This window comes from Micromesistius poutassou (assembly GCF_964030765.1).
Source record: "Micromesistius poutassou genome assembly, chromosome: 23".
Taxonomy (NCBI): domain Eukaryota; kingdom Metazoa; phylum Chordata; class Actinopteri; order Gadiformes; family Gadidae; genus Micromesistius; species Micromesistius poutassou.
In genome coordinates this window covers 4,237,341-4,263,217 of record NC_140293.1, presented here as the reverse complement: position 1 = coordinate 4,263,217, position 25,877 = coordinate 4,237,341, and the positions used below count along the sequence as shown (strand labels likewise).

At 46.4% G+C, this 25,877-nt stretch overlaps 4 protein-coding genes across 4 annotated transcripts in view; 2 read left to right on the top strand and 2 right to left on the bottom strand.

Annotated features, from left to right (window-relative positions):
* Window positions 1-3,165: 3,165 nt before the first annotated feature.
* Window positions 3,166-6,043, top strand: LOC311368505 (uncharacterized protein). Its single transcript, XM_084487312.1, has one exon. It carries the CDS (start codon window positions 3,316-3,318, stop codon window positions 4,894-4,896), a length of 1,581 nt encoding a protein of 526 aa, XP_084343438.1. The 5' UTR covers window positions 3,166-3,315; the 3' UTR covers window positions 4,897-6,043.
* Window positions 4,970-10,445, bottom strand: gmpr2 (guanosine monophosphate reductase 2). Its single transcript, XM_084487314.1, has 10 exons — window positions 10,375-10,445; window positions 9,779-9,866; window positions 9,567-9,686; window positions 9,119-9,202; window positions 8,496-8,669; window positions 8,116-8,197; window positions 7,712-7,818; window positions 7,519-7,561; window positions 6,825-6,984; window positions 4,970-6,501 (listed from the first exon to the last, which is right to left on the bottom strand). Exons 2-10 carry the CDS (start codon window positions 9,863-9,865, stop codon window positions 6,312-6,314), a joined length of 1,047 nt encoding a protein of 348 aa, XP_084343440.1. The 5' UTR covers window position 9,866; window positions 10,375-10,445; the 3' UTR covers window positions 4,970-6,311.
* A 327-nt stretch (window positions 10,446-10,772) lies between these two features.
* nedd8 (NEDD8 ubiquitin like modifier) lies at window positions 10,773-12,669 on the top strand. Its single transcript, XM_084487424.1, has 4 exons — window positions 10,773-10,912; window positions 11,029-11,076; window positions 11,199-11,281; window positions 11,444-12,669. The coding sequence occupies exons 1-4, from the start codon at window positions 10,895-10,897 to the stop codon at window positions 11,553-11,555; spliced, it is 261 nt and encodes an 86-aa protein (XP_084343550.1). The 5' UTR covers window positions 10,773-10,894; the 3' UTR covers window positions 11,556-12,669.
* A 150-nt stretch (window positions 12,670-12,819) lies between these two features.
* Window positions 12,820-25,877, bottom strand: part of slc7a8a (solute carrier family 7 member 8a) — a 19,518-nt gene continuing 6,460 nt past the window's right edge. The window contains exons 3-11 of the mRNA XM_084487423.1: window positions 24,664-24,815; window positions 20,665-20,790; window positions 18,984-19,137; window positions 18,438-18,561; window positions 18,018-18,121; window positions 17,808-17,904; window positions 16,419-16,568; window positions 16,061-16,238; window positions 12,820-15,646 (exon numbers count right to left, since the gene is read on the bottom strand). Of these exons, the coding sequence (XP_084343549.1) occupies window positions 15,504-15,646; window positions 16,061-16,238; window positions 16,419-16,568; window positions 17,808-17,904; window positions 18,018-18,121; window positions 18,438-18,561; window positions 18,984-19,137; window positions 20,665-20,790; window positions 24,664-24,815 (1,228 nt within the window). The 3' untranslated portion in view covers window positions 12,820-15,503. The remainder of the gene's footprint in view (window positions 15,647-16,060; window positions 16,239-16,418; window positions 16,569-17,807; window positions 17,905-18,017; window positions 18,122-18,437; window positions 18,562-18,983; window positions 19,138-20,664; window positions 20,791-24,663; window positions 24,816-25,877) is intronic.

The window sequence follows — 25,877 nt, the reverse complement described above, 5'->3', positions numbered from 1 at the left end:
GTTTCATTCATTCATTCATTCAGTGATTGACGCGCCGCGCACTCTCTAGAAACTTTGGTGTCAACATTAAAAATGCAACGTTCCATTCATTCATTATCATTCAAACGCAGAGGCATTGACACGGCTATTGCTGTTGCTGGTCTAGATCGATTCCTGCCCATATTGTTGGGCAGGGGGTATGATGGTGCGGGCAATGTAAGCGGGAATGGCACGCATCGCAGCACCGTTTCCCGCAGCAGTCTACGTACAGAAAACCACTCTCTCAACTTGGCGATTGTGCACTCCAGGTCAGTGGAGTTCGTAACTGTCTAGACACGGTCCAATAAATAGTGAACTTCATCACAGCCTCACCGACGCGCCTACAGTGCTTTATGTCAAACAATCGCAACAAAAAACGCCTGCAGAAATTATCCGACACCCACTGGTTTCAGCATGATTCATATACAGTATGTCTTCTGTCATTGATCAATATGAGGACATTTTAACCACGATGGTTGAATTAAAATCAGAGGGAGACAGCAAGTGCCGCTCGCAAGCGACCTCCCACACGAGCAACGGAATCATTTGATTTTATTATATGCCTTGTGATAGGTTGCCTTGTGACGTGGCGTTTCATCGGTACATTTATTTTTGGAATTTTAAATTGCTGCAATAAATTATATTTGTGTTGACTTCTAACATGTTTCTGTCTTTGCTGTTTAAATCTAACAGTAGGCCTAGTCTACGAGTAATATATATGCGGGAACCACTGTTTTTGGGGTATTGCGAAATAGCGCCAGCTGGATATTCAGTGGTATTGGATGACGTGTTTTAATAAAACACATCCAATACACGGAATGTCCAGCTGGTGACTCCACTGAGGCTATAGTAACGATGCATCCTAGTGCTTAACGAGTACCCCTGTAGGCGTCGTTAGCTACGAGGGTTTTAACGACGTCGTTACGTAACGATGCTTTCGGGAAACGGTCCGAAAATTCTGCGATGATCGTACGACGGTGTTAACGACGTCGTTAGGCTAACGATGCTTTCGGGAAACGGGGCCCAGATGTCATGCGTGGTCCGGAAAATATATAACGTTTAATAAACAAGCCATCACTCAAAATAATATTGCTGGGGCTTCCTTTTAATTCCAATATTGACAATTTAGTTTTATGGGTCTGTTTAAGTTTAGCCTAACAACAGTGTCACATTATGCGTCTCGACAACAATAACGCATGATTGAAGCGCATTTAAGATCACGCATTCCGAAATCCACTTTGAACTAGCCTCATATTGCAATATTACTTCATGACTCGTGATCGCGTAGGCTTAATGTTGTTGCGCTGCATTGCCTCTATGTGCCGCCAACTGACAAAATGCAGCAGAAATGTGCGTAAGCCAGGCATTTAGTTTGCGTGGAGAACCGCACTTTCTCACGTCAAGTCAGTCTTTGTACATCCGAACGTTTGCGTGAGAAGTTGCTTACGCAGCTTTTTTGTGCGTAAGCAAGCTTCGTACATGAGGCCCCAGCTCTTCTTCATCTAATTCACTTAACATTTGGGTTTTTACTGGTCCTGATTCAATACCTCTAACCGTGAACGCCTCCCAATGATAGGCAATAGCTAACTGATGTTTCAATGCTAAAGACTTTGTCACATTTTTAAAGTTTTTAATGCTAGATTTGAAAAATCTGTGCTTCGCTTCATATCTCATGGTCCAGACATGAAGTAAAGGACCGATTTTTCTAATAACAGAGGGATAATGGATCATTAAATGATGTTTTGGAATAAGATTGTGTGTGGGGTAAATTTGTTTGAATAATGTATGATGTTCGGCAATAAGAGACCTCAAGTAGACAGTCATTCCCTCAGAGATGTTAGGTGAGAAAACTATGTACACAATATCAAGCAGAAGCAACAGTAGATTCCAATGATTATCATTTTCTGGAACAACATTGGCAAAGATGAGTGGAATGTTTCTCAAAAGACACATTGTTTGACTGGCATTAAGGCCAAGCCAATTCCCATGAATATTGATCTTTGTTGGCCTGTTCTTACGGTCCAAGTATCCATAGCTATAACCGTAAATTCTCAATAATATGTGTTCACTGGATAGGAAATTCTTGGCCAGGTAGTCAAACAATAGCTTAACCTCATATTGTGCCACACCTTCAAGGAGGTCATGCATTATATCAACGACAACATTATCTACAACACTGAAATATCGTAACTCATTAAGAATGCTGTTGCGTTTGATGCCATAACATGAACCATCACCAGTATTCTCAAGATGTGTGTAGTGCTGTTCATTCAGTTCTTTAGATCGCAAAATGACTCTAGGATCATGTTCACAAAATACACTCTGAGCTGTGGCCTTGTCTGTAACACAAAACCTACAATAATAGGTGTGTCCAAAAGTCTTGGGAACATGGACAGGACTGATGCCGAGGTTTCAGGATTGTGGATGAGCCCCTGCCGGAAATGGAAGGTTTCTTGCATCTTCTGGAAGATGGTGTCACGCTCGTTGGTATGAGTCATCAAGGAAATGGCCTCTTTGCATTGCTCATCCTGAAGCTGATCTTCTTGACTGTTGTCCCTGATGAGTGTTGGACCACCTCCCATCACAACAGCAGCCTTAGATCAGATTAGATTCAACTTTATTGTCAGTAGCAAAGTACAGGTACAGAACCAATGAAATGCAGTTAAAAATGAAATGCAGTTACCTTAGGGGAACTAGATGACTCGGGATGAAATTTGGTCTTCCTTTGAATAGTCTTGAGCCTCCAAGCCAGGAAGCCTGATCCACTTTGGGCATCATAGAAATGCTCCTAACAAAAACAAGTCTCTGTTATCTATGTACGTGGAGGGTGAACATCCGAGACTTCACCACTTCCTTAGGGTTTTCACTTTTACGTTTTGGAGAACCCAACTGTATAACTGGGATTTAAAAGACATCGAGTGGGGTTGTGAAAGAGGGTTTGCAACTTTGAAAATATCAAAATCTTTGATCGAACCTCACACAAACAAGTAACCGGTGCGGCAGTGCATCATTTAACATCGGGGAAAAGGCGCCCTCTAGTGGCTAGGTTCTTATTGGCTGAAATCTGCCTGGAACATTGAAGTTCAGTTTATGACGAATCTAAGTTTCGTTTACAGAAGGTTGAAAGTTTGGTTGAAGGTTGAAAGTGTTTGCATACGCCTCTCGCATAGAGCTATTACATAAGCTAGGTGTGGTCCAGCAAGGAGTCGTTTTTTTCTATTCAAAACGGGAAACAAACGGAATTTATTTCACGTTCAGGTCTAGGCTACATTTAATAAGATTAACTAATTCGAAGACATGTATAAAAGCAGCAGCAGCAGCAGCACCGAGGCTGAGGACAGGAAGCAGCCAATCGTCTTCTGTGACATGTGTGTGGAGGAGGACCGGAGGGCTGCGGTGAAGACGTGCATGAAGTGCGAGATCTCCATGTGTGTTGTGCACCTCCAGCCGCACCTGACCAAACAAGTGTTCCTTCTCACCCACCCTCTGACCGAGCCCATGGCTCCCGGGGCGGAGGGCTTGGGTGCGACGAAGTGCCCCCAACACGGAAAGCTCCTCGAGTACTACTGCCTGGACGACCTGACGAGTGTGTGCGTGTCCTGCGCCATCGAAGACCAGCATCGCCTCCACAACATGAAGACCTTTCCGAAGGCGCATGAGGAGCTGGTGGGAAAGATCGCGGAGGGGGGGCGAGCTGTGGCCGCGAGGCGAAAAGAGAGCAAAGATCTGGGGAAATGGGAACAGAGTAAAAGGGAAGAGGTGAGCCGTTCCAGCTTGCGCCTTATCGAGGCCGTTTCCAAACTGCGCGACATGACCCTGGACCGCGTCCAGAGCTCGGTCTCTGCCCGCATGGGCTGCATCACGACCGGCGGGAGAAGCATACAGGCGGCCAAGGGTGAGAAGGACACCTTCCGTTTCCTTCAGCTCTATTCCCAAGTGCAACAGGACGTGGAAAGGGCCAAAGCGGTTGATCTGAGGAAGGGATTGAAGACGGGGCAGGAGCGTGATAAGTTATCCCAAGAGTTGCAGAAAGTGGGAGCAGAGATGGTGGATCAAGCGACCAAGTTATGCGGCTCCGTGATGATGTTTGTTGACCCAGAAAACCACGGAGAGTCACCGGGGAACGTCAACGCTACCTTTAACCCTCTCACTTTGGGACCTGGGATCTCGATGTCTGCGGACCACAGGAAAGCCTTTTACAGCCAGCAGTCGGGGGTGTTACTTGATCAGTGTATTCTGATTATTATAGACGCCAACTCGGTGAGCCCCCTCCGCAGATGGAAGATTGCCGTGTCGGAGAACTATGATTGGACCATAGGCTTCTGCGAAAATGAATCTACGATTGATACAGGACGTGTGTACGCGCTGTGTATCAAAGACGATCAACTGAGCTACCTGAAGACCGATAACCTGGACCAATTCGACCAATTCGACCAATTCGACCAATTCGACCAATTCGACCAATTCGACCAATTCGACCAATTCAACGTCATGGGAAACTACTCGTTACCATCTCAAACCCGAGCAGCAGCAGTCGTCGTTGGTTGCTCACGGAACCCGCCGGTCCTACTGGAGGAGAGAGTGGTCAGACCTAAAACTGTCGAAGTGTACTGGAACCCTCAGGATTTCTCGTTATCCTTTTTCACCTGCAGCAGCCTCCATTACCAACGGAGACTCATCGTTTCCATTGATATGAGCGACAGTCGTTCTGATTTAAAACCATTTGTTAAACTGCAGAGCAGCCGTGCTCTGCAGACACAAACGTTTGGCCAAAATAGTCGGCGGACAAATAGGTTACGCCAATTTCAGGCACAACAAAACATTCGTTACCATGACAACTCATTAACTGTGACAAGCCTACTTTGTGAACTCTTGTAGAAGTTGTCACATCACACGTTGATGGCCACAGAGCACAACACATGCACTAGAGGGCGCTGTTTCTAAATTGTAACACAAACACAAGCATGCGCGCACAAAGGATCTGAATGAACGGCTAACTTTCAGTTGATCATTTTCTACATATGAAATGAAAGGATAAAAGGAAGAGTAGTTATGTTAATTATTGTTGAAAGTACTTTTTAATGGCAAAGGGATTCAGGCAAGAGTATATAAGTGTGGCGTTGATTTATATTTAGGTTTCACATTTTATTTAGAAATATTAACTTTTTGAACCTGTGATAATAACTTATTTTTTGTTGTTAAGCCCCGCTTGATAAGAATACAGAGCAATGATTGGTGCATTGCCATTTGCAACAACATAGAAGGAAATGTGGACTCCTTTTATGGACGTAGTGCACTGATAGGACGGTTCCCGAGCATTGGAAGCTAAAGCTAATATACACGAGCAAAATGTTCTGTCTAGACTACAGCAATGGTTGTTGTGGTCAATATGTTATTTATCAAGAGCATTTGCTTTCTTATGGAATTAAACAGTAGGTCGGTTATGGTAAAAGGGCAACAAACAAAAAAAATATTTTTATTGTTTTCGTATGTATAAATCAACTAGTTTAAATTCGAAACCTGCAGTTTATGATATGCTAAAATGTGTGTAAAAAGTAGCAACAGCAGTAGACAGACAAATTAAAATATATAGGCTAGTGAGGTCTACAGGGAGCAGAAAAAGTGCAGAGATTGTAATATCAATATTTGTATTTATTGGTGGGTCAAAATATATGGTTTAAATTATGTAGATGATTATTTTCGATCCAGGCTTAACCCACACTGCCTGCTGGGCCACTGGTGCCCATTTAACACAAAATTATCGTAATCAGAACCTCTACTGGCGTCCAACTGGAATTCATGTCGCAGATATTACTCACATATTTGCTTACGAAAACGTACCTATTGAACTTTGGCCAGATATATCGGCAACCGTTAAGGTGGGACTTCTATTCCAAGCTATCTTGAATCTGTCAACCGTTGTGGTCTTCAATAGACTTGAATGCAGTTAAGTCATATTATAATTAAGATAAACTGTAACATGGATTGTAAAAATGAAATAAAAAACATATTCCAGAACATAAAGTGTCTAAATTCTATGTTGTATATTTCAGACAAAAAAGTCACTAGTGCCATTCCTAAAACTGGAAAAGCCATTTAATATCCTTAAAAAAAACCCTGGTCATTAATATTTCGTTAATTTAAGAGATTCCTTGTGTATTTTTGGTCATAAAGACTAATGGCTGTAACACCAACACTGAGTAGTTATCCATGTGCATCGATGTCCTTTTGACGGAATGTCGCTGTATTAGCAGTGGAATGTGTAGCAGTTTCCTTCTTTTGCCTTGAGCGGCCTAGCTGTCATTGCCGAAGACGGTGTTGAGCTGCTGGGTGACCCTGATGAAGGTGGTGCGGCGGCTCAGCTCCTTCAGCTTCCCGGCGCCCACGTACGTGCACGAGGAGCGCACGCCGCCCAGGACGTCCCGCACCGTGGCCTCCACCGGGCCCTTGAAGGGAACCTCCACCGTCTTCCCCTCAGACGCTCTGGGGGAGAGGGGAGGACATAGGGTGGGGGGGGAACAGGATAGAGGGATTAGGAGTCGTGAGTCCAGGTGGAATTCAACAGCCCCCCGCTGACCGGGATTTCATTACGGCCACCCTCACCTGACTCGGCCACGCCCCTTGTCACCTGAACTCATCTACACACCCCTCTGACCTGTATTGCCTGGCATGTACTTGGCCACGCCCCATCTCACCTGTACTCGGCCATGGCCCCTTTTACCTGTGCTCATCTACCCACAACTCTGACCTGTATTGCCCCCCCCCCCCCCCCATCTGACCTATTTTGGGCCCCGCCCCCCTCTCACCTGTACTCGGCCACGCCCCCGGCATGCTTCTTCATGGCCGTGTCCGAGCTCATGCCGTAGAAGAGCTTGTACTTCTTGCCGTTCTTCTCGATGACCTCGCCGCCGCTCTCCGTGTGGCCCGCCAGCATCCCGCCCAGCATCACAAAGTCCGCCCCCGCGCCTGCACACACACGCAAACAAACGCAGACAGGATGAGGTAAAGCAAGGCAACGCCGTCCTCACCCCCCAATCCTCACAGTCACAATGTAAAGGACTGATTATGGTCCCAAGTTCACGCAACGCAAAGGGGTTATGGACCCCTTACGACCTTGCAGACCCTTCTTGCGTCCACCGCAAGGGCCTGACGTGCTCCTCCCAAAAATTGTAACCTTCCGTCAAGGCGACGCAGCAGCAAGGGCTGTGATTGGTCCGCTTACTAAAACCCGACGCAGAAGCAAAAAAGGTTCACGACTGCGTCTGTGTGGTCATTGCGTTGCGTGAACGTGGAACCATAATCAGGTCTTAAGGGTGCGTCTTAAAAGAAGAAAGGTGGACGAAATCCCAGCGTTCAATCCCAGACCCTAGATAGATGATAAGACATCCACGATGCACGGCTCTCATCTGAAGGGCGAAGGCCTTCAGATGGGCGGTCCACCGCGGTACCCCGACCCATTTCCTTTTATTCACCTTGAAACAGCCGTTAAACAAAACTCACCGAACGCCTTTGAGACGTCTCCCGGGCAGGTGCACCCCCCGTCCTGCACGAGAGAGGTACAGCGAGAGCAAAGGGACAAATAAAGGTGGTGAGAAAAGGTGACATTCCCAGCGGCCGATCTGCTTCATAACAATGAGATGGAGGAGGGTTCTTCCTGGCGGTAGCGGCGGGGGGGGGGGGGAAGATGGCGTACCGAGATGATGTGACCACCGAGGCCGTGCGCTGCATCCGCACACTCCAGGACCGCGCTCAGCTGCGGGTACCCCACGCCCGTCTTCTTACGGGTGGTGCACACGGAACCTACAGTGGAACACACACACACACACACACACACAATCAACATATTAGTATTCCTCATTGTGTTAAGAAAAAGGTGTTGATATTGGCCAATGGAGTAGGAAGAAAACTCGACATGAGGACACCAACACATAAAATGCAGGCAGGCTTGATTTGAATAGAAATGAGTCGCTAAACAAAACAGCTGTTTATTAGGAAATTATTTTTGTGTGACTTCTTATATCCCAGTCAACAAAGCAATTTGTCACTCCAATCCGACTCCCTATTCTGTGTGTAACGTGAATGACATGCGGAGGTCACCTGGTCCGATGCCTACTTTGATGATGTCAGCTCCGGCCAGGATCAACTCCTCCACCATCTCTCCCGTCACCACGTTCCCCGCCTGGAGAGGTCGGAAAAGAGTTAAAGGATGTTGCCAATCCTAGCTTTATTTATTTATTATTGATCTTATGTATCTGCTCTTGTTGTTTTTGCTGCTGTGACCGCTGAATCTCCCTTCAGGGATTTCTAAAGTCATTTCTAGAGTCTTATCTTATCACACAGTGCACCTATATAGGGTTAGTCAGTGTCAGAGTAGCGCCAGCTGATGTTTCGAACACGTCTCGTCTCTGTCGTTTTCCATTTGACTTTGAATGATTTGTCCTTCATCGAAAGACACTCTCCGGGGGGGGGCCGCTGACCATTATGGTGTGTGTGGGGAACTTCTGCCGGACGTCCTTCACAAAGTTGACAAAGTGCTCGGAGTAGCCGTTCGCCACGTCCACGCAGATGAAATGCAACTGGGGCACCGCCGCCAAGATGGCCGACACCCTGTCAAAGTCCCCGTCGCCGCTCCCCGTACTGACAGCCACGCTCTGACAGAGAGGCAAGGGGAGGAAGAGTCAGAGGCATTATTCAATAAAAAAAAACACAACTTTATTGAACGCTCATATTTGTGACCACTTACACCTTTTCCCAATTCAAAAACAACCAAACAAACGTAGAGGTTTCCAGTTGAACAGTTGTTTAGACAAGACAGAGAACTATCATAGTCCCACAGGTGTTGAATGTGTCAGAGAGAGAGAGAGAGAGAGAGAGAGAGAGAGAGAGAGAGAGAGAGAGAGAGAGAGAGAGAGAGAGAGAGAGAGAGTTTTTGCACAGTAAGTCCACAATGGTTGTGTAAATGGGGACGGGGGGTCACTGTTTGTTCTGCATCGAAAGGTAAGGTAAATAAAGAATGATGAGGTGAGGTGGGGGCTTCTAACTGAAAGTTAGAGACACATAACATCCAATGGTGTTCTACAAAGATATATAAAAAAGGTACCTGTATGCATTCAGGATGCTTAGCGGCAAACTCCTTCCAGTCGTCTACAGAGTAGTGCTTATGAATCGTGGTGAAGAGAGTGAACTAAGAGAGAGAGGAACGATGAGAAGAGTGGGTGAGAGAGTGAGAGAGAGAAGGACACTAAATGTGATAATTTGCTGGTCACTAAGACTTAATTACAGAATATTCATATTTGTATCAAATATTCCACAATGTCTTCCCCTGAACCCTAACTGGTTAATCTATCTGATAATCAATATTAATAATAAATGAATAACTATAGCCCCCTAACTTTAGCTTGCTTACCCTGACATCCAAACCCCAACCCCTTAATTCAAAAACCTGTTCCCTCCTCAAACCGTTATTTCTGCAAAGATAAATAATGTTCAGATAATTGTTATTTGTCATATTCATGCTGTTCAGTTATGAATTGCTTATTATAGGCCACCTTGTGCAAGGCCAGGGCCATCTCGAAGTTCCCAACGGTGTCCATGTTCGCAGCAATGATAGGGATTCCTCTGTAGCTGCCTTTGGAGTTTCTGAAGCTGAAACTCCGTATAAGGTCAACCTTGCACAGGTAAAGGCAGGTGAGGGAGGTTATTGTAGTTTTGTACACATTGAAACTCAACAAAAAATAAAACACGGCCGGATTAGTATTACCTCACTCCGCGACTTGAGAGTGCTTCGCTTGGGTCGAAGCAGGACATCTTTGAAGTCAAGCTTGACGTCGTTTTCGATGCGAGGCATTCTGGTGACAGATTAAGTATAACGACAAAAAGTGTAATACTTGTGAAACACAATCATCCGTCCAGAACCGTGTGAGAGAAGTGTCTCATATGCGTGCTACACTCATTCATACAAAAGGCAGTGCTTTCAGGTCAGGTCACATTCAGGACCCCTATAGAAAACACACACATGGACAATTTACATAACCATTACAAAGTCCACACGTATAACACATTAAGAAGGTTATAACCATTAACTCGTATGTAATAATTACAATTCTAACACTGACCAACGAAACTGCTTTTACGAAATAATGCCATCATTGTGACTCAATCCGTCCATACGGTCCCATAATCATGTATGTCATACAAATTAGCAACCGTGACCGTTCGCAATTAAAGTTAACAATGAAAGCAAACCATGTCGAGCAACAATAGATTTGATACAGGACCTGGAATGTAGGTCAAATTAAACCGGCATTCGACATTACTATAATATTCTGAGGTGTCCAGCACCAGCATATGACTTACGTTAGGTATTGGTCGGATTAATTGTTCCCTTTGAAATAAGCGCTTCAGCCTAGCTACAGGACTTCACCTTTTTAAGGGGGAGACTTCATGGTGGCGGACCGGAATCTTCTTTTGTAGTTTTTCTAGAACCTGCTTTCGTTGTAAGGGAGAGAAAATAACTACAAAATAATCGACTTTGCCTTCCTGTGGACAGACGCCTTAAAAGTCCGCTACGAATTACCTTCCGACGGGTGGACATGTGTAATTAAATGTCACCACAGCTATAGGTATTGCTCAAATGTGTCTGTCATATTCGGAATTTTAGGACAAGCTTCAAGCGCGAAATCAGAAAAATAAAAAAATACTCGGAACGTTTAGTATGAGGTTATGTAGATGGGGAGAATATTTGAGTAACACAGGAAAGCTAACTCCCAACTCCATTGACCAATCGTTGGACGAAATATGAACTGCGCTTTCTGGACATAGCTTTATTGAAAATAAACTATACACATTTCAACCAGGTATCACAAAATCAATCAGCATGCTAATTAAAGTGAAGGTAAGGCTAAGCGATTTAATATTTTACCCAACTTAATCATCTTAAACCATCGGACCCAAACAATGTTGTAGTTCTTCTATTACGATAATGCCAAACTGTATTTGTCCCATTCTCAGACACTGACCGGCAAGGAGATAGAGATTGATATTGAGCCTACAGACAAGGTAAGATTTCTCTTCTATTTTTATTTTCTACTCATTTCTACTCAGCTTAAAATTGGATGTGGTGCCATCACGTATTCATCATATAACACACATATAACGTTACATAACTAATGTGCTCCTAGGTAGAGCGAATTAAAGAAAGAGTAGAGGAGAAGGAAGGTATACCCCCCCAACAGCAGAGGTTGATCTACAGCGGCAAACAAATGTGAGCTCAAATCAACCGTCTACATCCATTAGGATATTCAATATCTCTCTGTCCGTGTGTGTGTGTGTGTGTGTGTGTGTGTCTCTCTCTCTCTCTCTCTCTCTCTCTCTCTCTCTCTCTCTCTCTCTCTCTCTAAATACTAAACTGGTTTTCCTTTCTCAGGAACGATGAGAAAACTGCGTCCGACTATAAAATCCAGGGTGGCTCTGTCCTCCACCTTGTTCTTGCGCTACGGGGAGGAGACACACCTCTGTGGCTACAGCTTATAATGTAACCACAGCACAGCCAACCTGCTAATATAGCCGCCGCAAAATGTCTCAGCTGTTTGGCTGTGGAGAAGGAGCCACGAGCGACTGTGTTACAAGACGTCTTTTTTGGTCGGCAGGGGGCCATCAAATCGCGTTACCTTTCAAATCTCGAGTCACAAGTCAGACTTTAAAAAAACACTGCATTCTGCCCCAAAAACCTAGCAACAGTCTCACCCTGTTTGGGCTCAAGGCTACTTATAGCTTTAGCCAAGAGCTCAGGCGGTTGGTATGGTATTTGAAGTTGAGGGAATCTCGTAACAGGCCTGTGCTCAGATGCACACTTGTTCTCGGTCTTGAAGAGAATATTCTGTTGTCATCTGTATCAAAAACGGCCATGCTCTTCTGCGGTTCTGCCTTCTCCCCAATGCCTTCACATTAAAACCATGTTGAATGTTGTCTACCAGGGAAAAATTAAACGTCATGCATTGCTTTCTTATGATCCCAATCCAAAGTCAGATCAAGGTTGTGACTGCAAGTTTGAGTATGTTTCTAAATCCCAAGAGGGGGCAATTATTGGTTACTATCAGTTTAAAGTGATGATATGATGATGGGTTTTTTGACTAGCACTCTTTCATTCATGACCTACTGATTTCCTCCTCTATGTATTATTGCCGGTTTATTTTATATTTGTGTAATTTAAGTCACTTGTTTCTCGTCGTTGTCGTTGATATTTGGTTTATTACTGGTTTATAATAGTTTATGAGACCTATTGTGCATCATGGATGAATGAAGACACCTAGAACGGCATGGTATTGTGAACATGTATGACATAAATGTGTAACATCATGTGTTCCCTTGTCAGGCTGTGCCTCACAAATGGATGCCATAGGTCAATGGGAGAGGGCATCCTGTGGTTACGCTCTCCCGTCATTGTAAACAAAAAGTTGTTTACAATGTGGATTCTGTTCATGGAGGGATGTGTTTTGATGCTTTGAGCTGGGTGTTGGTGCTGCGATGCAATGTGTGGGAAAGCATATAGGAGGTCATTGCAGTTAACATATACGTTTTGATTGTTCACCCCTCTGCCCACAAACACACACCACACCAGTGTGAAAATGCTTTGATTTGATCTTAACTGTTTGGTGGTGCTGTACTGGATTAAAGACATGTTTACAACTCCCCTCCCCTCGAATAAAACTGCCTCGCTGCCATTTTGCTTCTATTCACAGGAAGTGATCATAACTTGAATTTATTCTCCTGTGTATAAAGAATGCAAGGAGAGGCGATTGATCTGTTTAAGAATGTATTTTATTCTCATCACACACATGTCACTATTATCTACATTTAAAAAATGTTTTACACCAACAAGAAAAATAGACTTGTTTAAGAGAAGGAGAAGAGCCGGTTCATACAGTCATACAACCTGATCTTGCTGTTTATAATATCATTTACACATTATACTACCTTATCTACACCCACATGTGTATAAGGTAACATTCAGTTCCGTCAGTTCAGTTTTGTTATATTGAGTGAAAACGCACTGCGGGATCTTCTGATTTGTATTGAATATGAGATATGAATAATTATAAGGAGAAGACAGTGGACAGGACGTGTATGACATCACACTGCTCACATGATTTCAATTTGCTTGAGAAGGATTGAACTGATGCATGTTTTGGGTTTTCCTTTATGTAATATGAAATAGCACCCCTTGATTTAGTGATCAAATCACCTTTTTGAAAAATGTTAAACCCTGTCACCGTGTCAACTAATTGTGTGAATAAACCAAAAAGTATGTTTTTTAAACAGACCCTGTTAACCTCACAACGAGAGATATATAATACTGGCAAAACGTTCATGATCACGTGTGAACGGTAATGATCACGCGATACATATTCTTTGAAAAATAACGTGCGCATTTCAACCAATAGTCTCTGTATGCATGTTTTGGTTTCATAACATGCCAGGTAAAGTCAGTCTCCTGAGAAACAGCGTTAGAGCACTCGTTAAAACATGATGAGACTCGTGGTGGAGTGGCTATGCGCTCTTTTTAAAGTACAGCATGAACGCCCTGAGAATGGCAAGAAAGTGTGTGTGTGTCAAGGAGGTTGCTGGTGTTGTAAAAGGCCACCTCACTATATGCCGGCATGTTTACCAAGGGGGGCCCAAACCCTCCCTGAACCCCGACACCACCCACCCCCACCCACTCACAGAAGTAGCTCACCAAAAATATATTCACATTTATATATCACATTTTGAAACACTACCGTCAATGTTGCATATCTTGACAAAGATATGTGATAAACGACACTTTTTTTTAGACAGTTTACACTATTTAAGAACGGTTTACACATATTTACTCCACCAAACCACCAGACCACTGACATCCACACACTAGCTGCTGCAAAGTTATTTTCTTTTCCTTTACTTTTGATTAACAACATAGACCAATGGGCCTTGATCACAAACAGGTGTAGCTCATTATGATAATCATGGGTCTGTATGCAAGCCATTAGCCATTGTTAACATCATGATACACCTGTGTTAGCCCCTACTATTACACCTCTGTGAGAAAAGACCACTTTGGGCTTTTGTCACAAATGGTGTATTTTTTATCAAAACACCAAACAAAGACTACTTTGTTGTGTGTGTTTTTTTTCCAACAAAGTTGAACCCCTCAGACATGCTTTAAGAGAGCAGCTAAACATCCTGTTTCTTATTGGTCCAATTAATAAATTAACCAATTCCAATGAATCAACTATCCAGGTAGTTTGCGTGGTTAGTGTCTTGTTTAGCGTGTTCCCTGTGTCTCAGTGTTTTGTATGGTAGTTCTTTACCAAAACATTTCCTTGAAGGCCGAGCCTTCAGAAGTTGTTCTGTTTAACTGAGTTTGTGACATCTTAAGTGTCCATTTGGTAAGAATCCACCATACCCAAAGCAAGGCGAGATACAAATAAAGACACTGTTTAGTTGTTTTTCCTTGAAATAAAAATCTATTTAAAAACACAGTATGATTGGCTTCTCGACATCGGAAATAATAATGATGTGATGACATTCGGGCACACAGTTTAGTTGGGAGATAAGGTTTTAAGAACCTTATTAAAACAAAAATAAACAAAACAAAGTATTGATGGTGAATAGAAAAAATATCCTAAGCAAAACTAGCATTCAACAAAAATAATAATAATACAATAAAAATAACAATAAGACAAGCAATATACAGAATTTGAACAATTACCAATACGAAAAAAAAGAGATCAAAATCAGTCATGTTTTAAGACAACAAAAAGACGAAAAAAGCATTTAGTGTACATAATGAAGATGAAATTACTCGATCAGAATCTAATGTCTTGAGAATCACAAACCAGCTTTGGTATTTTGAATAAATGAATTTACAATGTGGTTAACAGAATACAGTAGAATCAAAAACCAACTGACGTTGTCCATTACGGTACAGCTGGATAAAGTTGTTTTTTGAAAAAAAATGCAGCTCATACTAAAGGAGTGTAAGGGAGTGTGTGTGAGAGGGTTGCTAAGCTGAGAGGCAAGCTGCTCTTATAAACTGCCTCACTGACACTTGATGGAGTAAAAATGTATAAAAATGCAGACGGACCTACCCATGATCCTTTGCAGTATGACATGGCACAAACAGTGAAGTATCTCACAAGGGTTAAAACTAAAAGAAAAAACGGAAACGAAAAAAACCCAACATTGAACTGAATGAACTGTTAAGTAAAGTGTTCATACTGCGGTTTGCATCACTACCACTCAAACTCAGAGCAGATCTATATGGGTGTGTGTATCTGTGTGTGTGTGTGTGTGTGTGTGTGTGTGAGTGAGTGTACACACGCAATCCAGTGCGTTCCCACGTGTTTGCCAGTGTCTTTAGGAGGAGGGAGGGAGGTGGGCGGTGGGAGTGGGCAGTTGGAGATGGGGGGGGATGGTGGAGGTGAAGAGGTACATTTTCTTTAGTTTTAGCAGTCCGCAGACTTTGGCGTTTCTCCGTCCTCCTTAGCCAGAGGAGAGCTGACATCCTTCATCTCGTCCCCCTCCTCAGAGCGGGTCTCGGCCGGGTAGACCACCATGCAGAACTTCTGGCCCACATACGTCATCTTGCCTGTAGGGGGCAGCAGAGAAACAGTTTTGAGAATGGTGAGGCCATTTAGTCCAAAACAACAACTGATATGACTTATTAGCTCTTGTGTAACACTGATAAAAATAGTAATGTATTAAACATAATGCAGAATAGGTCAAGATGACATCCAGACTGTTGAGTTGCGCCATGATGTTGTTGCTTAGTGGCTATGGAGTACTGAACTTTACCTAATCACAATATTGAAAGTTCAAAAGGTTTTTTCTTTTATACATATACATAGTGCATATACATTTGTTTCAATTACCCTTTGCATAAAGGAAGAGGGATACATCTAAACATATCCCGGTAAGTAAATTGAACCAACCCAACAGAAAAAAAGAAAGAAGTAAAAACCACCAGATCCCTGACGCTATAGCGGTAAAAGCGTGGCCTTACCGACGAAGGCGTCGAAGCACTGAGGCTTGTTGTCCCAGTAGACCCCCAGGAAGTAGACGGGCACGCCGGTCAGCATGATGGCCAGGCCGATGCCACACACCACAGGCTCAGAGTAGAGGGAGAAGATGAGCAGGAAGGCCCAGAACAGCAGGTAGATGACGGGCCAAACCAGGCTGATCTGGAGGGTGGAGAGAGGAGTCAGGAGAGAGGGTGGAGGTGGAGAGAGGGTGGAGGTGGAGATGGAGATTTAATATATAGTAAGAATAAGGCGTGTAAAACACAGCAAGGCTTAAATGAGTGTTGAGGGGCGGACTTTTTCCCATTCATTTATTGGTAAATACGTTGATTGCAAACATACCTTGATTGGCCTATGGAGGTCGGGCTGCCTGATGCGCAGGACAATCTGCCCGGCAACAGTGACTCCATAGAAGAGGTAGTTGATGAAGCCAACATAGTTGATGAGGGTGTACATATCACTGGTGCACAGCATCAATAAGGTGGAGATACACTGGTAAAGCAAGAGAGAGAGAGAGAGAGAGAGTTATTGGATCAGGTCTTATGTTTTACCTAGAGCAAGAATGGTGTTTGCAGAAGCATAACTGGAGTATGATAGTAGTATGTATGAACTAGTAGGATTTTACTTAAAAGGGGCAGTGAACCCAAAACCGTAATTTGTTTACGGTGCCAATGTAACACAGTGTATTGCGTATTTCATACACAACATTAATTCCTTATAACACTTCTGTGCAATCAAGGAACCAAAAAACGTCCCACAAAGTCGCCGTGTGTCGTAAGCAAAGAGATATCACGTACCCCTCCTTCCTTAAACTCTCGGACCAACACGTATGTTTTTAAATCTCGTAGTATTCAAATTCAAACAGAAACAGGGGGTTCACTTACACTTGAACTGCCATAATTGGCGATTCCTCTCGTCTTAACATAGTTTGTGCGCAGAGTGTGTGGTTTGATCTGAATGGACACCTCATGATAGGAAATCCATTTATAGCTAGTCAGAGATTTTTATCAACCAATGGAATGCAGACACAAAGTTATAGTCTCTAGTCTAGATTTTCTCTTCAACCGAATGACCTGTTTCACCGGTATTTCCCAGTGACGTAAAAGAAGACGGTTAACCCTAATCCTATCTTCAGGGACTGAATTGTATCATGGGAAACATGATGCCGGCATGCAGGCGTTAAACATACACGTCTTTAAAACTTAAACCACTTTGTATAGAGACATGCCCAGGGGCCGTGAAGGATATTGGTCATATTTTATGGTTACGTTTCAGGATACTTTCATTACGCTGCTGGTCTGAAGTGGGTCAGGGCAGGGGTGGGGGGGGGGGTGGGTGGTGGGGAGAGACGGTTCTTAAAGGGCCTCTCTCCTCTCAAACCTGCAGGGGGTTCCCGTCTGTCTGAGGGCTTTGCAGCTTGCGTTGGGGCATCTTGAAATCAACCCCCCCCCCCACCCGTACCCCTGTGCTCCTCCTAAAAAATCTCCTCCACAAACACCGGCCTAATTTCCGTTTTCAGGTTACAATAACTGACCAGACGGGGGAGGTTAAACAAACAGGGGAGGGTGCACTGAAACCCTCAGCCTGGCGGGCTCTCTGAGACTATGACCGCGATTAAGAGCTCTCCGCAAATGAAATTGACTTGACTGGCGTTTTTATGGAGGGTCCCCTGGAGGTGGGTGCGGGGTAGCGGGGTGGTGGGTGGTGAGTAGCAGGGTGGTGGGTGCTTACAGTGAAAAGCAGAGCTGGGATGGGGGTGCAGCGCTTGACGTGGATCATGGCCAACAGGCGTGGGAGGTGACCTTCCCTGGCGCCGGCGAAGAACAAACTGCATGATGGGGAAATAAAAAGAGCGAGAGGGTTCAACGTCGTACGTGGAAAGCGGCGGAATGGCGGCGGCGCGGCACAGAAGAAGAGGAAAGGTGGCCGACGCGGACTCACCGTGAGGAGGTGAAGAGGGAGCCGTTGACGCCTCCGAAGGTGGACAGGGCCACGGAGATGGGCATGATCCAGGACATGACGCCCAGCAGCTTCTCCCCAAACGTCTGGGGGAAGGAGAGCAGAGACACCGGTGAGGCGGGAGCAGGGTGACACGCCACAGAAGATGTTTGGAGGAGAGAGAGAGAGAGCGAGGGAGAGAGAGAGAGAGAGAGAGAGAGAAAGAGAGCGAGAGGAAGGGTCTTTCCCAGGCTCTTTCTCAGAGCCTGGAAGTCCACAGTATGTGTGTGTTGTTGACCATGTGTGATGTGCTGGCCCGACCAAATGCGGCCACTAGGGGGCGACGCTGAGCGGGAAAAAAAGCGAACCAAAGGAGTGTGATCTGGTGTCTGCGCCCAGGGGGGGGAGGGGGGAGACACTCACCACGGCAACGGCGTTGGACGCCAGAAGCTCCTGGGGGCTCATGGCCGTCACGTAGGCGATGTTGGCGAAGACGTACACGAACGTCACCAGGGGGATGGAGATGAAGATGGCGCGGGGCAGGTTCCTGAAACAAGCAGAGGGCGAGCGAGCGACGATGAGCTGGGTGCGAGGGCAACGCTGAGGCAACAGGGATGTAGGTAGGCAGCGGTAGGTGTGTGTGTGCGTGTGTGTGCGTGTGGCTGTGTGTGTGTGTGTGTGTGGCTGTGTGTCTATGTGTCTGTGTGTGTGTGTGTCTGTCTGTGTCTGTCTGTGTGTCTGTCTGACTGTCTCTCTGTCTGTGTGTGTGTGTGTGTGTGTGTGTGTGTGTGTGTGTGTGTGTGTGTGTGTGTGTGTGTGTGTGTGTGTGTGTGTGTGCATGTGTGTGTGTCTGTCTGTCTGTCTGTCTGACTGTCTCTCTGTCTGTGTCTGTCTGTCTGTCTGTCTGTCTGTCTGTGTGTGTGTGTGTGTGTGTGTGTGTGTGTGTGCGTGCGTGCATCTGTCTCTTACACATAGGGGTCTACCAGCTCCTCCGTCACGTAGTTGAGGAAGTTCCAGCCCCCGTAGGCGAAGGAGCCCTGCAGGAAGGCCAGGGCGATCAGGCCCACGTCGTACTCCTGGAAGGGCTCGAAGGCGTTGGCTGGCTCCAGCCAGTAGTACTCTCCTGGAGACGGGAGAGAGGGAAACAGCCCGGTCAGAACAGGGGGAACCGGGATAAGAACCAGCATCATCGGAAACCAGAGGCAATCTCATTCGCATTGAAAAAATACAACATTCCGAAGAATCGCCTCATTCCGAAGAATCGCCTCTTTCCGAAGAATCGCCTCTTTCCGAATCCGATGAATCAGCATGAATTCGGATTGCATCATTGATCCGGAACAATGATGCAATCCGAATCAAGCACCGTGGGTACCGACGCATGTACTCGGGTACGGGGAACCAATCAGAACCGATTTGTTTATTGGGTACACCTGCCCAAGGTGTAGGAAGTAAATCAGCGTATCTTGTGGGACGTTAACTCAGAGGACGCGGGAGTCTAGGAAAGGCGGTGGCCACTCAACCAGGCTGTGGGGTTCGGGATTATGCTGCAGGAATTCAGATAGGCGAGGCGAGTGGGGCTGCACGCATGCACCGCATATGAATGAGGAGCACATTGGGTGTGGTTGTGTGTGTGTGTGTGTGTGTGTCGGGTAGAGAGAATGACGGAAGAGCGTCTATCCTCGTCGAAGCCAGATGCCCGTTGGATCCCAGCCAGCGCCCCTTTTGATGCGCCGTGGTTGCCATTGGCGGCATTGTAAACGTTATCTGTACTTTGTGTACTTCATCTTCCACGCCATGCATCAACGATCGATCCCTGTCCTCTTATCCACCTCTACCGTCTCGTCTATCCCAGCCACCCCCCCCCCCCCACCCCACTACCTACCCTGTCCCACCCCACATTCTTCTTCTTCTTATATTATTCTTGTGTCCTAACCCCCACCCCCCTCCCCCCCTCACCATCATCATGAGTCTGAGGGCCCCGGGGGCCTGAGAGAGAGAGATTACCTCGTCTCCCTCGACCCGGTATTAACTCGTCTCTCCTCTGTAATAATCGGGGGGGGCCCCCGCCATGTTATGACTGCATGATCCACGAGAGACACGCTCGTATGAAAAGGCACATTAGTGATGTGAGTTTGAACCGGGGGGCGGGGGGGGGGCTCAACTGGCCAGACAGGAGACCAACTCACTGACCCTTTTCCATGGCATGGATTCTCTTTTCTTTTCTTTTTGTCCGCGGTGCTGTCCCCGTTGACCCAAAATGTCGCCCTCAACGGCTGTAAAAATGTGCGTCTGTGCGACGGTGACAGGGAGAGCATGTGTATATGTATTCTAGCTCTCCCCCACAGATGGACAGCGACACCGGCTCACGCAGATGAGCCAAAAACCGTGCGTGGTGGAGACGCGTTCTGCTTGTGTTTGCTGAAAGGTTGTCCGGGCATTGTGTTTGAATTTCTCACACACTCGCACATTTTTTCTCGCACATTTTTATTCACTTTCGTCCGATGCGTCCTTACAATCTCGCCGATAGTTAGATCATAAAAAGGTTGAGGAAAGAGTAGTGGATATCATTCAATTTTCTTGCACACACACACGCACACACGCACGCACGCACGCACACACACACACACACACACTGCTTCAGTGGGCCTACCCTTGCAGATCTGCACGATGCCCATGACGATGATGAGGCCGAGCGCCAGCAGCTTGCCGGCCGTGAACATGTCCTGCACCCTGGTGGCCCAGCGCACGCTGTAGCAGTTCACCCAGGTGAGCAGCACTGCAGGGGGGAGGAGACACACACACACACACACACACACACACACACACAGGAAGTTAGGGTCAAGCTTTACACAGAGATGTGGCGATGGATTTAGTGAGGATGTGACGTGCGTTTGTGTTGATACTGGAATTTTTTTTCGGGAATTGGTTGAGGCGTTGCTGGTGTTTGGTGGATGCACTAGCATACACACACACACACACACACACACACACACACACACACTAGGATCAACAGAAACCGAAGTGATTGACCCTTTTTTCAACCTACTTGAATTTCAATATATTTAATTGAATTGAATTGGATTGGATTGATTTAAAGTGAATTCTAATTGTATTGGAATTTGAAGAAGTCCACCGGCTCATCATATTCAGCTGATGAGGCACTATCTCGGGGCACGTGGAGAAGTGCCCTCAAAGGAAACTCAGGACTGCACACCGCAGCAGTTTCACTACCCTGCACGTGATTCTTTTATGGCGTCTTCTTCCCTTCAAGACACAATGACCACAGCGGGGGACGGCAGACGTCAGCTCAAAACGGGCGGGTCCCTAACTCCCCCGCAGGTCAATGTCTCTGTGCGTCGTTGCAATCGCCGTAAAAACCAACCGTGTCTGAGATGAGAGCGACCGGTGATAAGAGGTGATATCGGCCAATTGGGATTATCGGCTGTTCCAAGGTAAGCTTGCGAGAAACGGGGACCGTCCGTCCCATGATGCACCTGGCGGTCTCCCACTGTTCCGAGTCTCGCTCCCGGCTGTCGAGGTCAAGAGCTGCCCCTTGACGACGTCATCAACGGTGACAGCGGCGCGACCTTTGCCCTACGATTCTACTCCCGCTGTGTCGAGGCGTTGAGCTTGAACCCTTTTCACCTCTTTACGATCGATCGGAGGTTCAAAGGGTTTTTAACGGCCAATTTTTTTACGAGCTGCGGGGAAGGACTGAATATACCGTATAATGACCCGCACGTGCACGCACACAGCCATGTACGCACCTAAACACACACACACACACACACACACACACACACACACATTGTGTGTGTGCTTGCAGGTGCCTCTCGTCACGACACAGAGCATGCTGAGTCAACGACAGCGCTGATTGCAAAACATGCGTGGGGGGGTCACAAGCTGCCTTCACCCGTCAGCTGGCTGGGACCGGCTGGAGCAGGGGCGAACCTCCCCCGCCCCCCCCCCCCCCCCCCCCCCCTCCAAGGGTCCCGCCCGGCCCCGACTTCCAGGGCCTTCCCTAGGTGTTGTGAAACACTACACGTAGCTCAGATCTTGGCTAGTGGACCGCGGCATGTGTCACATGTATGATCTGCTTGGGTGGACGTTTTTTGTTTTTGTATGGTGCACGGAGGCTTGTTGGAATACAGGGGGGAGAAAAACAAATCCCCTGACTGTTAGAGGTGGGTTGAGTCTAAGAGAGAACCATCAACTCTCACCCAGTACACTAAACAACAACAACAGCCCAAATTAACTCTCACTTGCTCTCTGTCCTTTCTCTCTCTCTCACTCTCTCTCTCTCTCTCTCTCCCTCTCTCTCTTGCTTTACCAGTGTATCTCCACTTTATTGATGCTGTGCACCAGTGATATGTATATGCTCATCAAGTTGTTGGATTCATCAACTACCTCTTCTATGGAGTCCCTGTTGCCGGGCAGATTGTCCTGTGCATTTAGCAAACCGACATCCATCGGCCAATCAATGTAGCAAGCCAGTCACGTATTTACCAAGCACATAACCATTTACATTAAATTAATCAGAAAGTGCTCTCTCTCTCCAGCTCTCTCTCTCTCTCTCTCTCTCTCTCTCTCTCTCTCCCTCTCTCTCTCAACAGCTGATGTTTTTGCCAAAACGCAGCAATCTAAAATAGACCCTAAATGGCAAATCGGTCAAGTTGCTTTCTTGACCGATCTAAAGTTCCCCTTTCAGCCATATTTATATCTCTGTTGGGCACTCTGAGTAGTGAGTTATAGATAGCCTGAAAAGATAGTGTAGACTACTAGGGCAAGTGGACCGTGTGTGTGTGTGTGCGCGTGTCTCTATATGCGTGTCCATGCATGGCTAAGCATTGCATAAGGATGTGTGCTTTAACGTCTTGTGCATATATGTAGGTATGTGTGTATTTCTGTGTGTGTGTGTGTGTGTGTGTGCATGTGTGTAGTGTAGTGTAGTGTGCCAGTGCCTGTGAGTGCAAACAGAGGAAGCCACCACGTCTCCTAAGCTGGAGCAAACAATAAGCAGCTCTCCACTGGAAGGCCACTTGGACCATTTGGAACCTCCACACTGGGGGAGGGGGGAGAGAGAGAGAGCAGGAGGAGAGGAACAGAGAGAGAGAGAGAGCAGGGGGAGAGGAACGGAGAGAGAGAGAACAGGGGGAGAGGAACGGAGAGAGAGAGAGAGAACAGGGGGAGAGGAACAGAGAGAGAGAGAGAGAGCAGGGGGAGAGGAACGGAGAGAGAGAGAACAGGGGGAGAGGAACGGAGAGAGAGAGAGAGCAGGGGGAGAGGAACGGAGAGAGAGAGAGAGAGAGCAGGGGGAGAGGAACGGAGAGAGAGAGAACAGGGGGAGAGGAACGGAGAGAGAGCAGGGGGGAAAGAAAGAACAGAATGTATGAATGAACAAAAGAAAGAAAGAAAATAATTAACGTATGGAAGAAAGGCGAGGAAGAGAAAGAAGGAGAGCGAGGGAAAGAAAGAAAGGGGTAAAGGACAGAAAAAGGTATCAATGAAGAGAAGAAGGAGAGAAAGATCTGAAGAAATACGGAAACAAAGAAAGATGGACGGAAAGACAAGAAGAGATACAGACAGAAAGATAGAAAGAAGAAAGAGGGAGGATATATATTCCCCTCCACCTCCAGCTCCACACAGACGTGCACACACACACACACACACACACACACACACAGACACGCACGCATGCTGCTTTCCTCACATTCCAGAGCTAGCATGACCAGCGTTGCACTCATGATCGGGACCTCGGGAAATACGAATTCTGAGAAATAATAAAAAAAATAAAGTTCTGAGAGACCTCTAATTTGCCTGTGGTTTCATGACATCAAACAGCAGCAGTGCATAGTAGACAGAACTATGCATGAAATGGCAGTGTGCTTGTTTCTCTTGAATTGAGCATCATTGATCATATGCCGTTGCCGTGGCGATCATGCATCCTCCTTCAGTGAGCTCCACTGTGTCTGGCGCGTCCCCGGCATTCGGCTGCTAGGTGTGATGTTTGCCCAGGGCCTTGCGGTCTTGCCACCGAGCAGGCAGTGCTGGCCAAACATCTGTCCGGTCTTCCTCTTTACACACTGCATTTCTTACCATATCGCTACTTCCTGTCTCCTTTACTTCTTTCCCCCCCCCCCCTACACCGAGCGATGACCTCTGACCCCTAACCCAAGCGCTATGTGGCAGTAGAGCTCCAGAAGGAACCAGTGAAAGGGAAAACAGAGGATAGACCTTTGGATGGGCGCTTTACCGTCCACGGAAAAGGAATATATTTGACTACATGCGTCTGCTTCACCGGTGCTGCACCTGCTCTTTAAATCCTGCGTGTGCCTCAGGCTACACAAGCAAACAGAGGGGAACTCTCACTTTCACTACAAAGAGGTTGCAGTAGATCTGAACGTGTGTGAGTGTGTGTGTGTGTGTGTGTGTTTGTAGATGTACGTGTGTCTAAAAGTGTGTGTGTGTCTATACATGTGTGAGTTGTTGTGTGTGACTATAGATGAGTGTGTCTATATGTTTGTTGTTGTGTGTGACTTTGTGTGTGTGTGTGTGTGTGTGTGTGTCTATACATGAGTGTGTCTATTCATGTGTGTGTGTGTGTGTGTGTGTGTGTGTGTGTGTGCATGTGTGCGTGCGTGTGACTCACAGAGGCAGACGCCGGCCAGCAGGCGCAGGCCGTTCTCGGGGGGGAAGCAGGTGGGGAAAAGGGGCTGCAGGACGTAGTTGGAGAAGGTGAGGGCGATGACCGCCTGGTTGGTGGGGTAGATGACCAGCACGGCGATCCACAACCGCAGGAACCTGGAGCCATAGGTGGGGGGGGGGGGGGACAATGAGAGCAAAGAAGAAGAAAACATGTATACCAACACACATGTAGACAACCATGGGAGGAATGAGAACACAAAGAGAGGGGAAGGGGGGGGGGGGAGAGAGAGAGAGAGAGAGACAGAGAGACAGAGACAGAGACAGAGAGACAGAGACAGAGAGAAAGAGAGAGAATGGATGTGAAAGAGAGAGTGGTGTTTTGGTGTTGAGACCAGCTCCCTTCCCACACACACACACAACCCCGACCCTAAGACTTTCAGCATTCTCGCCACAGGTGACCAATACACCATGTGACCATCTAAGTTGTGTGGACCGTCTTCCACAGCGGCCGTTGAAGGAGAGCTGAAACATCCCAGAATCAATGTTGACACAGTCGTTTGGAACGCAGCTGTGAGCACTCTCAGAGACAGATGGATCGTACGAGATAGAGAGGAGAGACATTCGTCAAACTGTCAGTCATCCAGCTAATAGCGCTTAGCTTTACCATGATGAACAATATAAAATCGGGATTGCCTCTTGGGCTATGTGACGGCTGCTTAAACCGCATCCCAACATTGAGAAGCTGTGCTGCAAGTTATTGTAGATTTACAGCCCACACATGGGCATTATTCACCTAGCCGCCATCTTGGTTCCATCTTGGTTCCATCTTGGTTCCAGACGTTAGCTGGGTGCCAGTATTTGGAACCAAGATGGCCACAAGGTGAATAAAGCTAACAAAGACAACATGGTTGGTCGGATAATCCTGGGCAGGTGGGGGTCCGGGCTAAGCTATGGTTTGGCCGACTGCAGCGCTAAAACCAGTCAAACATGCATTTTTCTTTTGTTTTTTGTTTTTTTTTTCCATTCATTTTGACACAAATTCTTTGTAAGCTTATGGGCCGACTGTAACACACAGTTCACTGCCCGCTCCCCTTCTCTAACAGGATTATTTCAGAGAGGAATGTGGGTTAGTATGTGAATGCTGTGGAACCGGTGTTTCGCTGTACGAAGAGTGAGAGATGCATACACACTCACACACACACACACACACACACACAC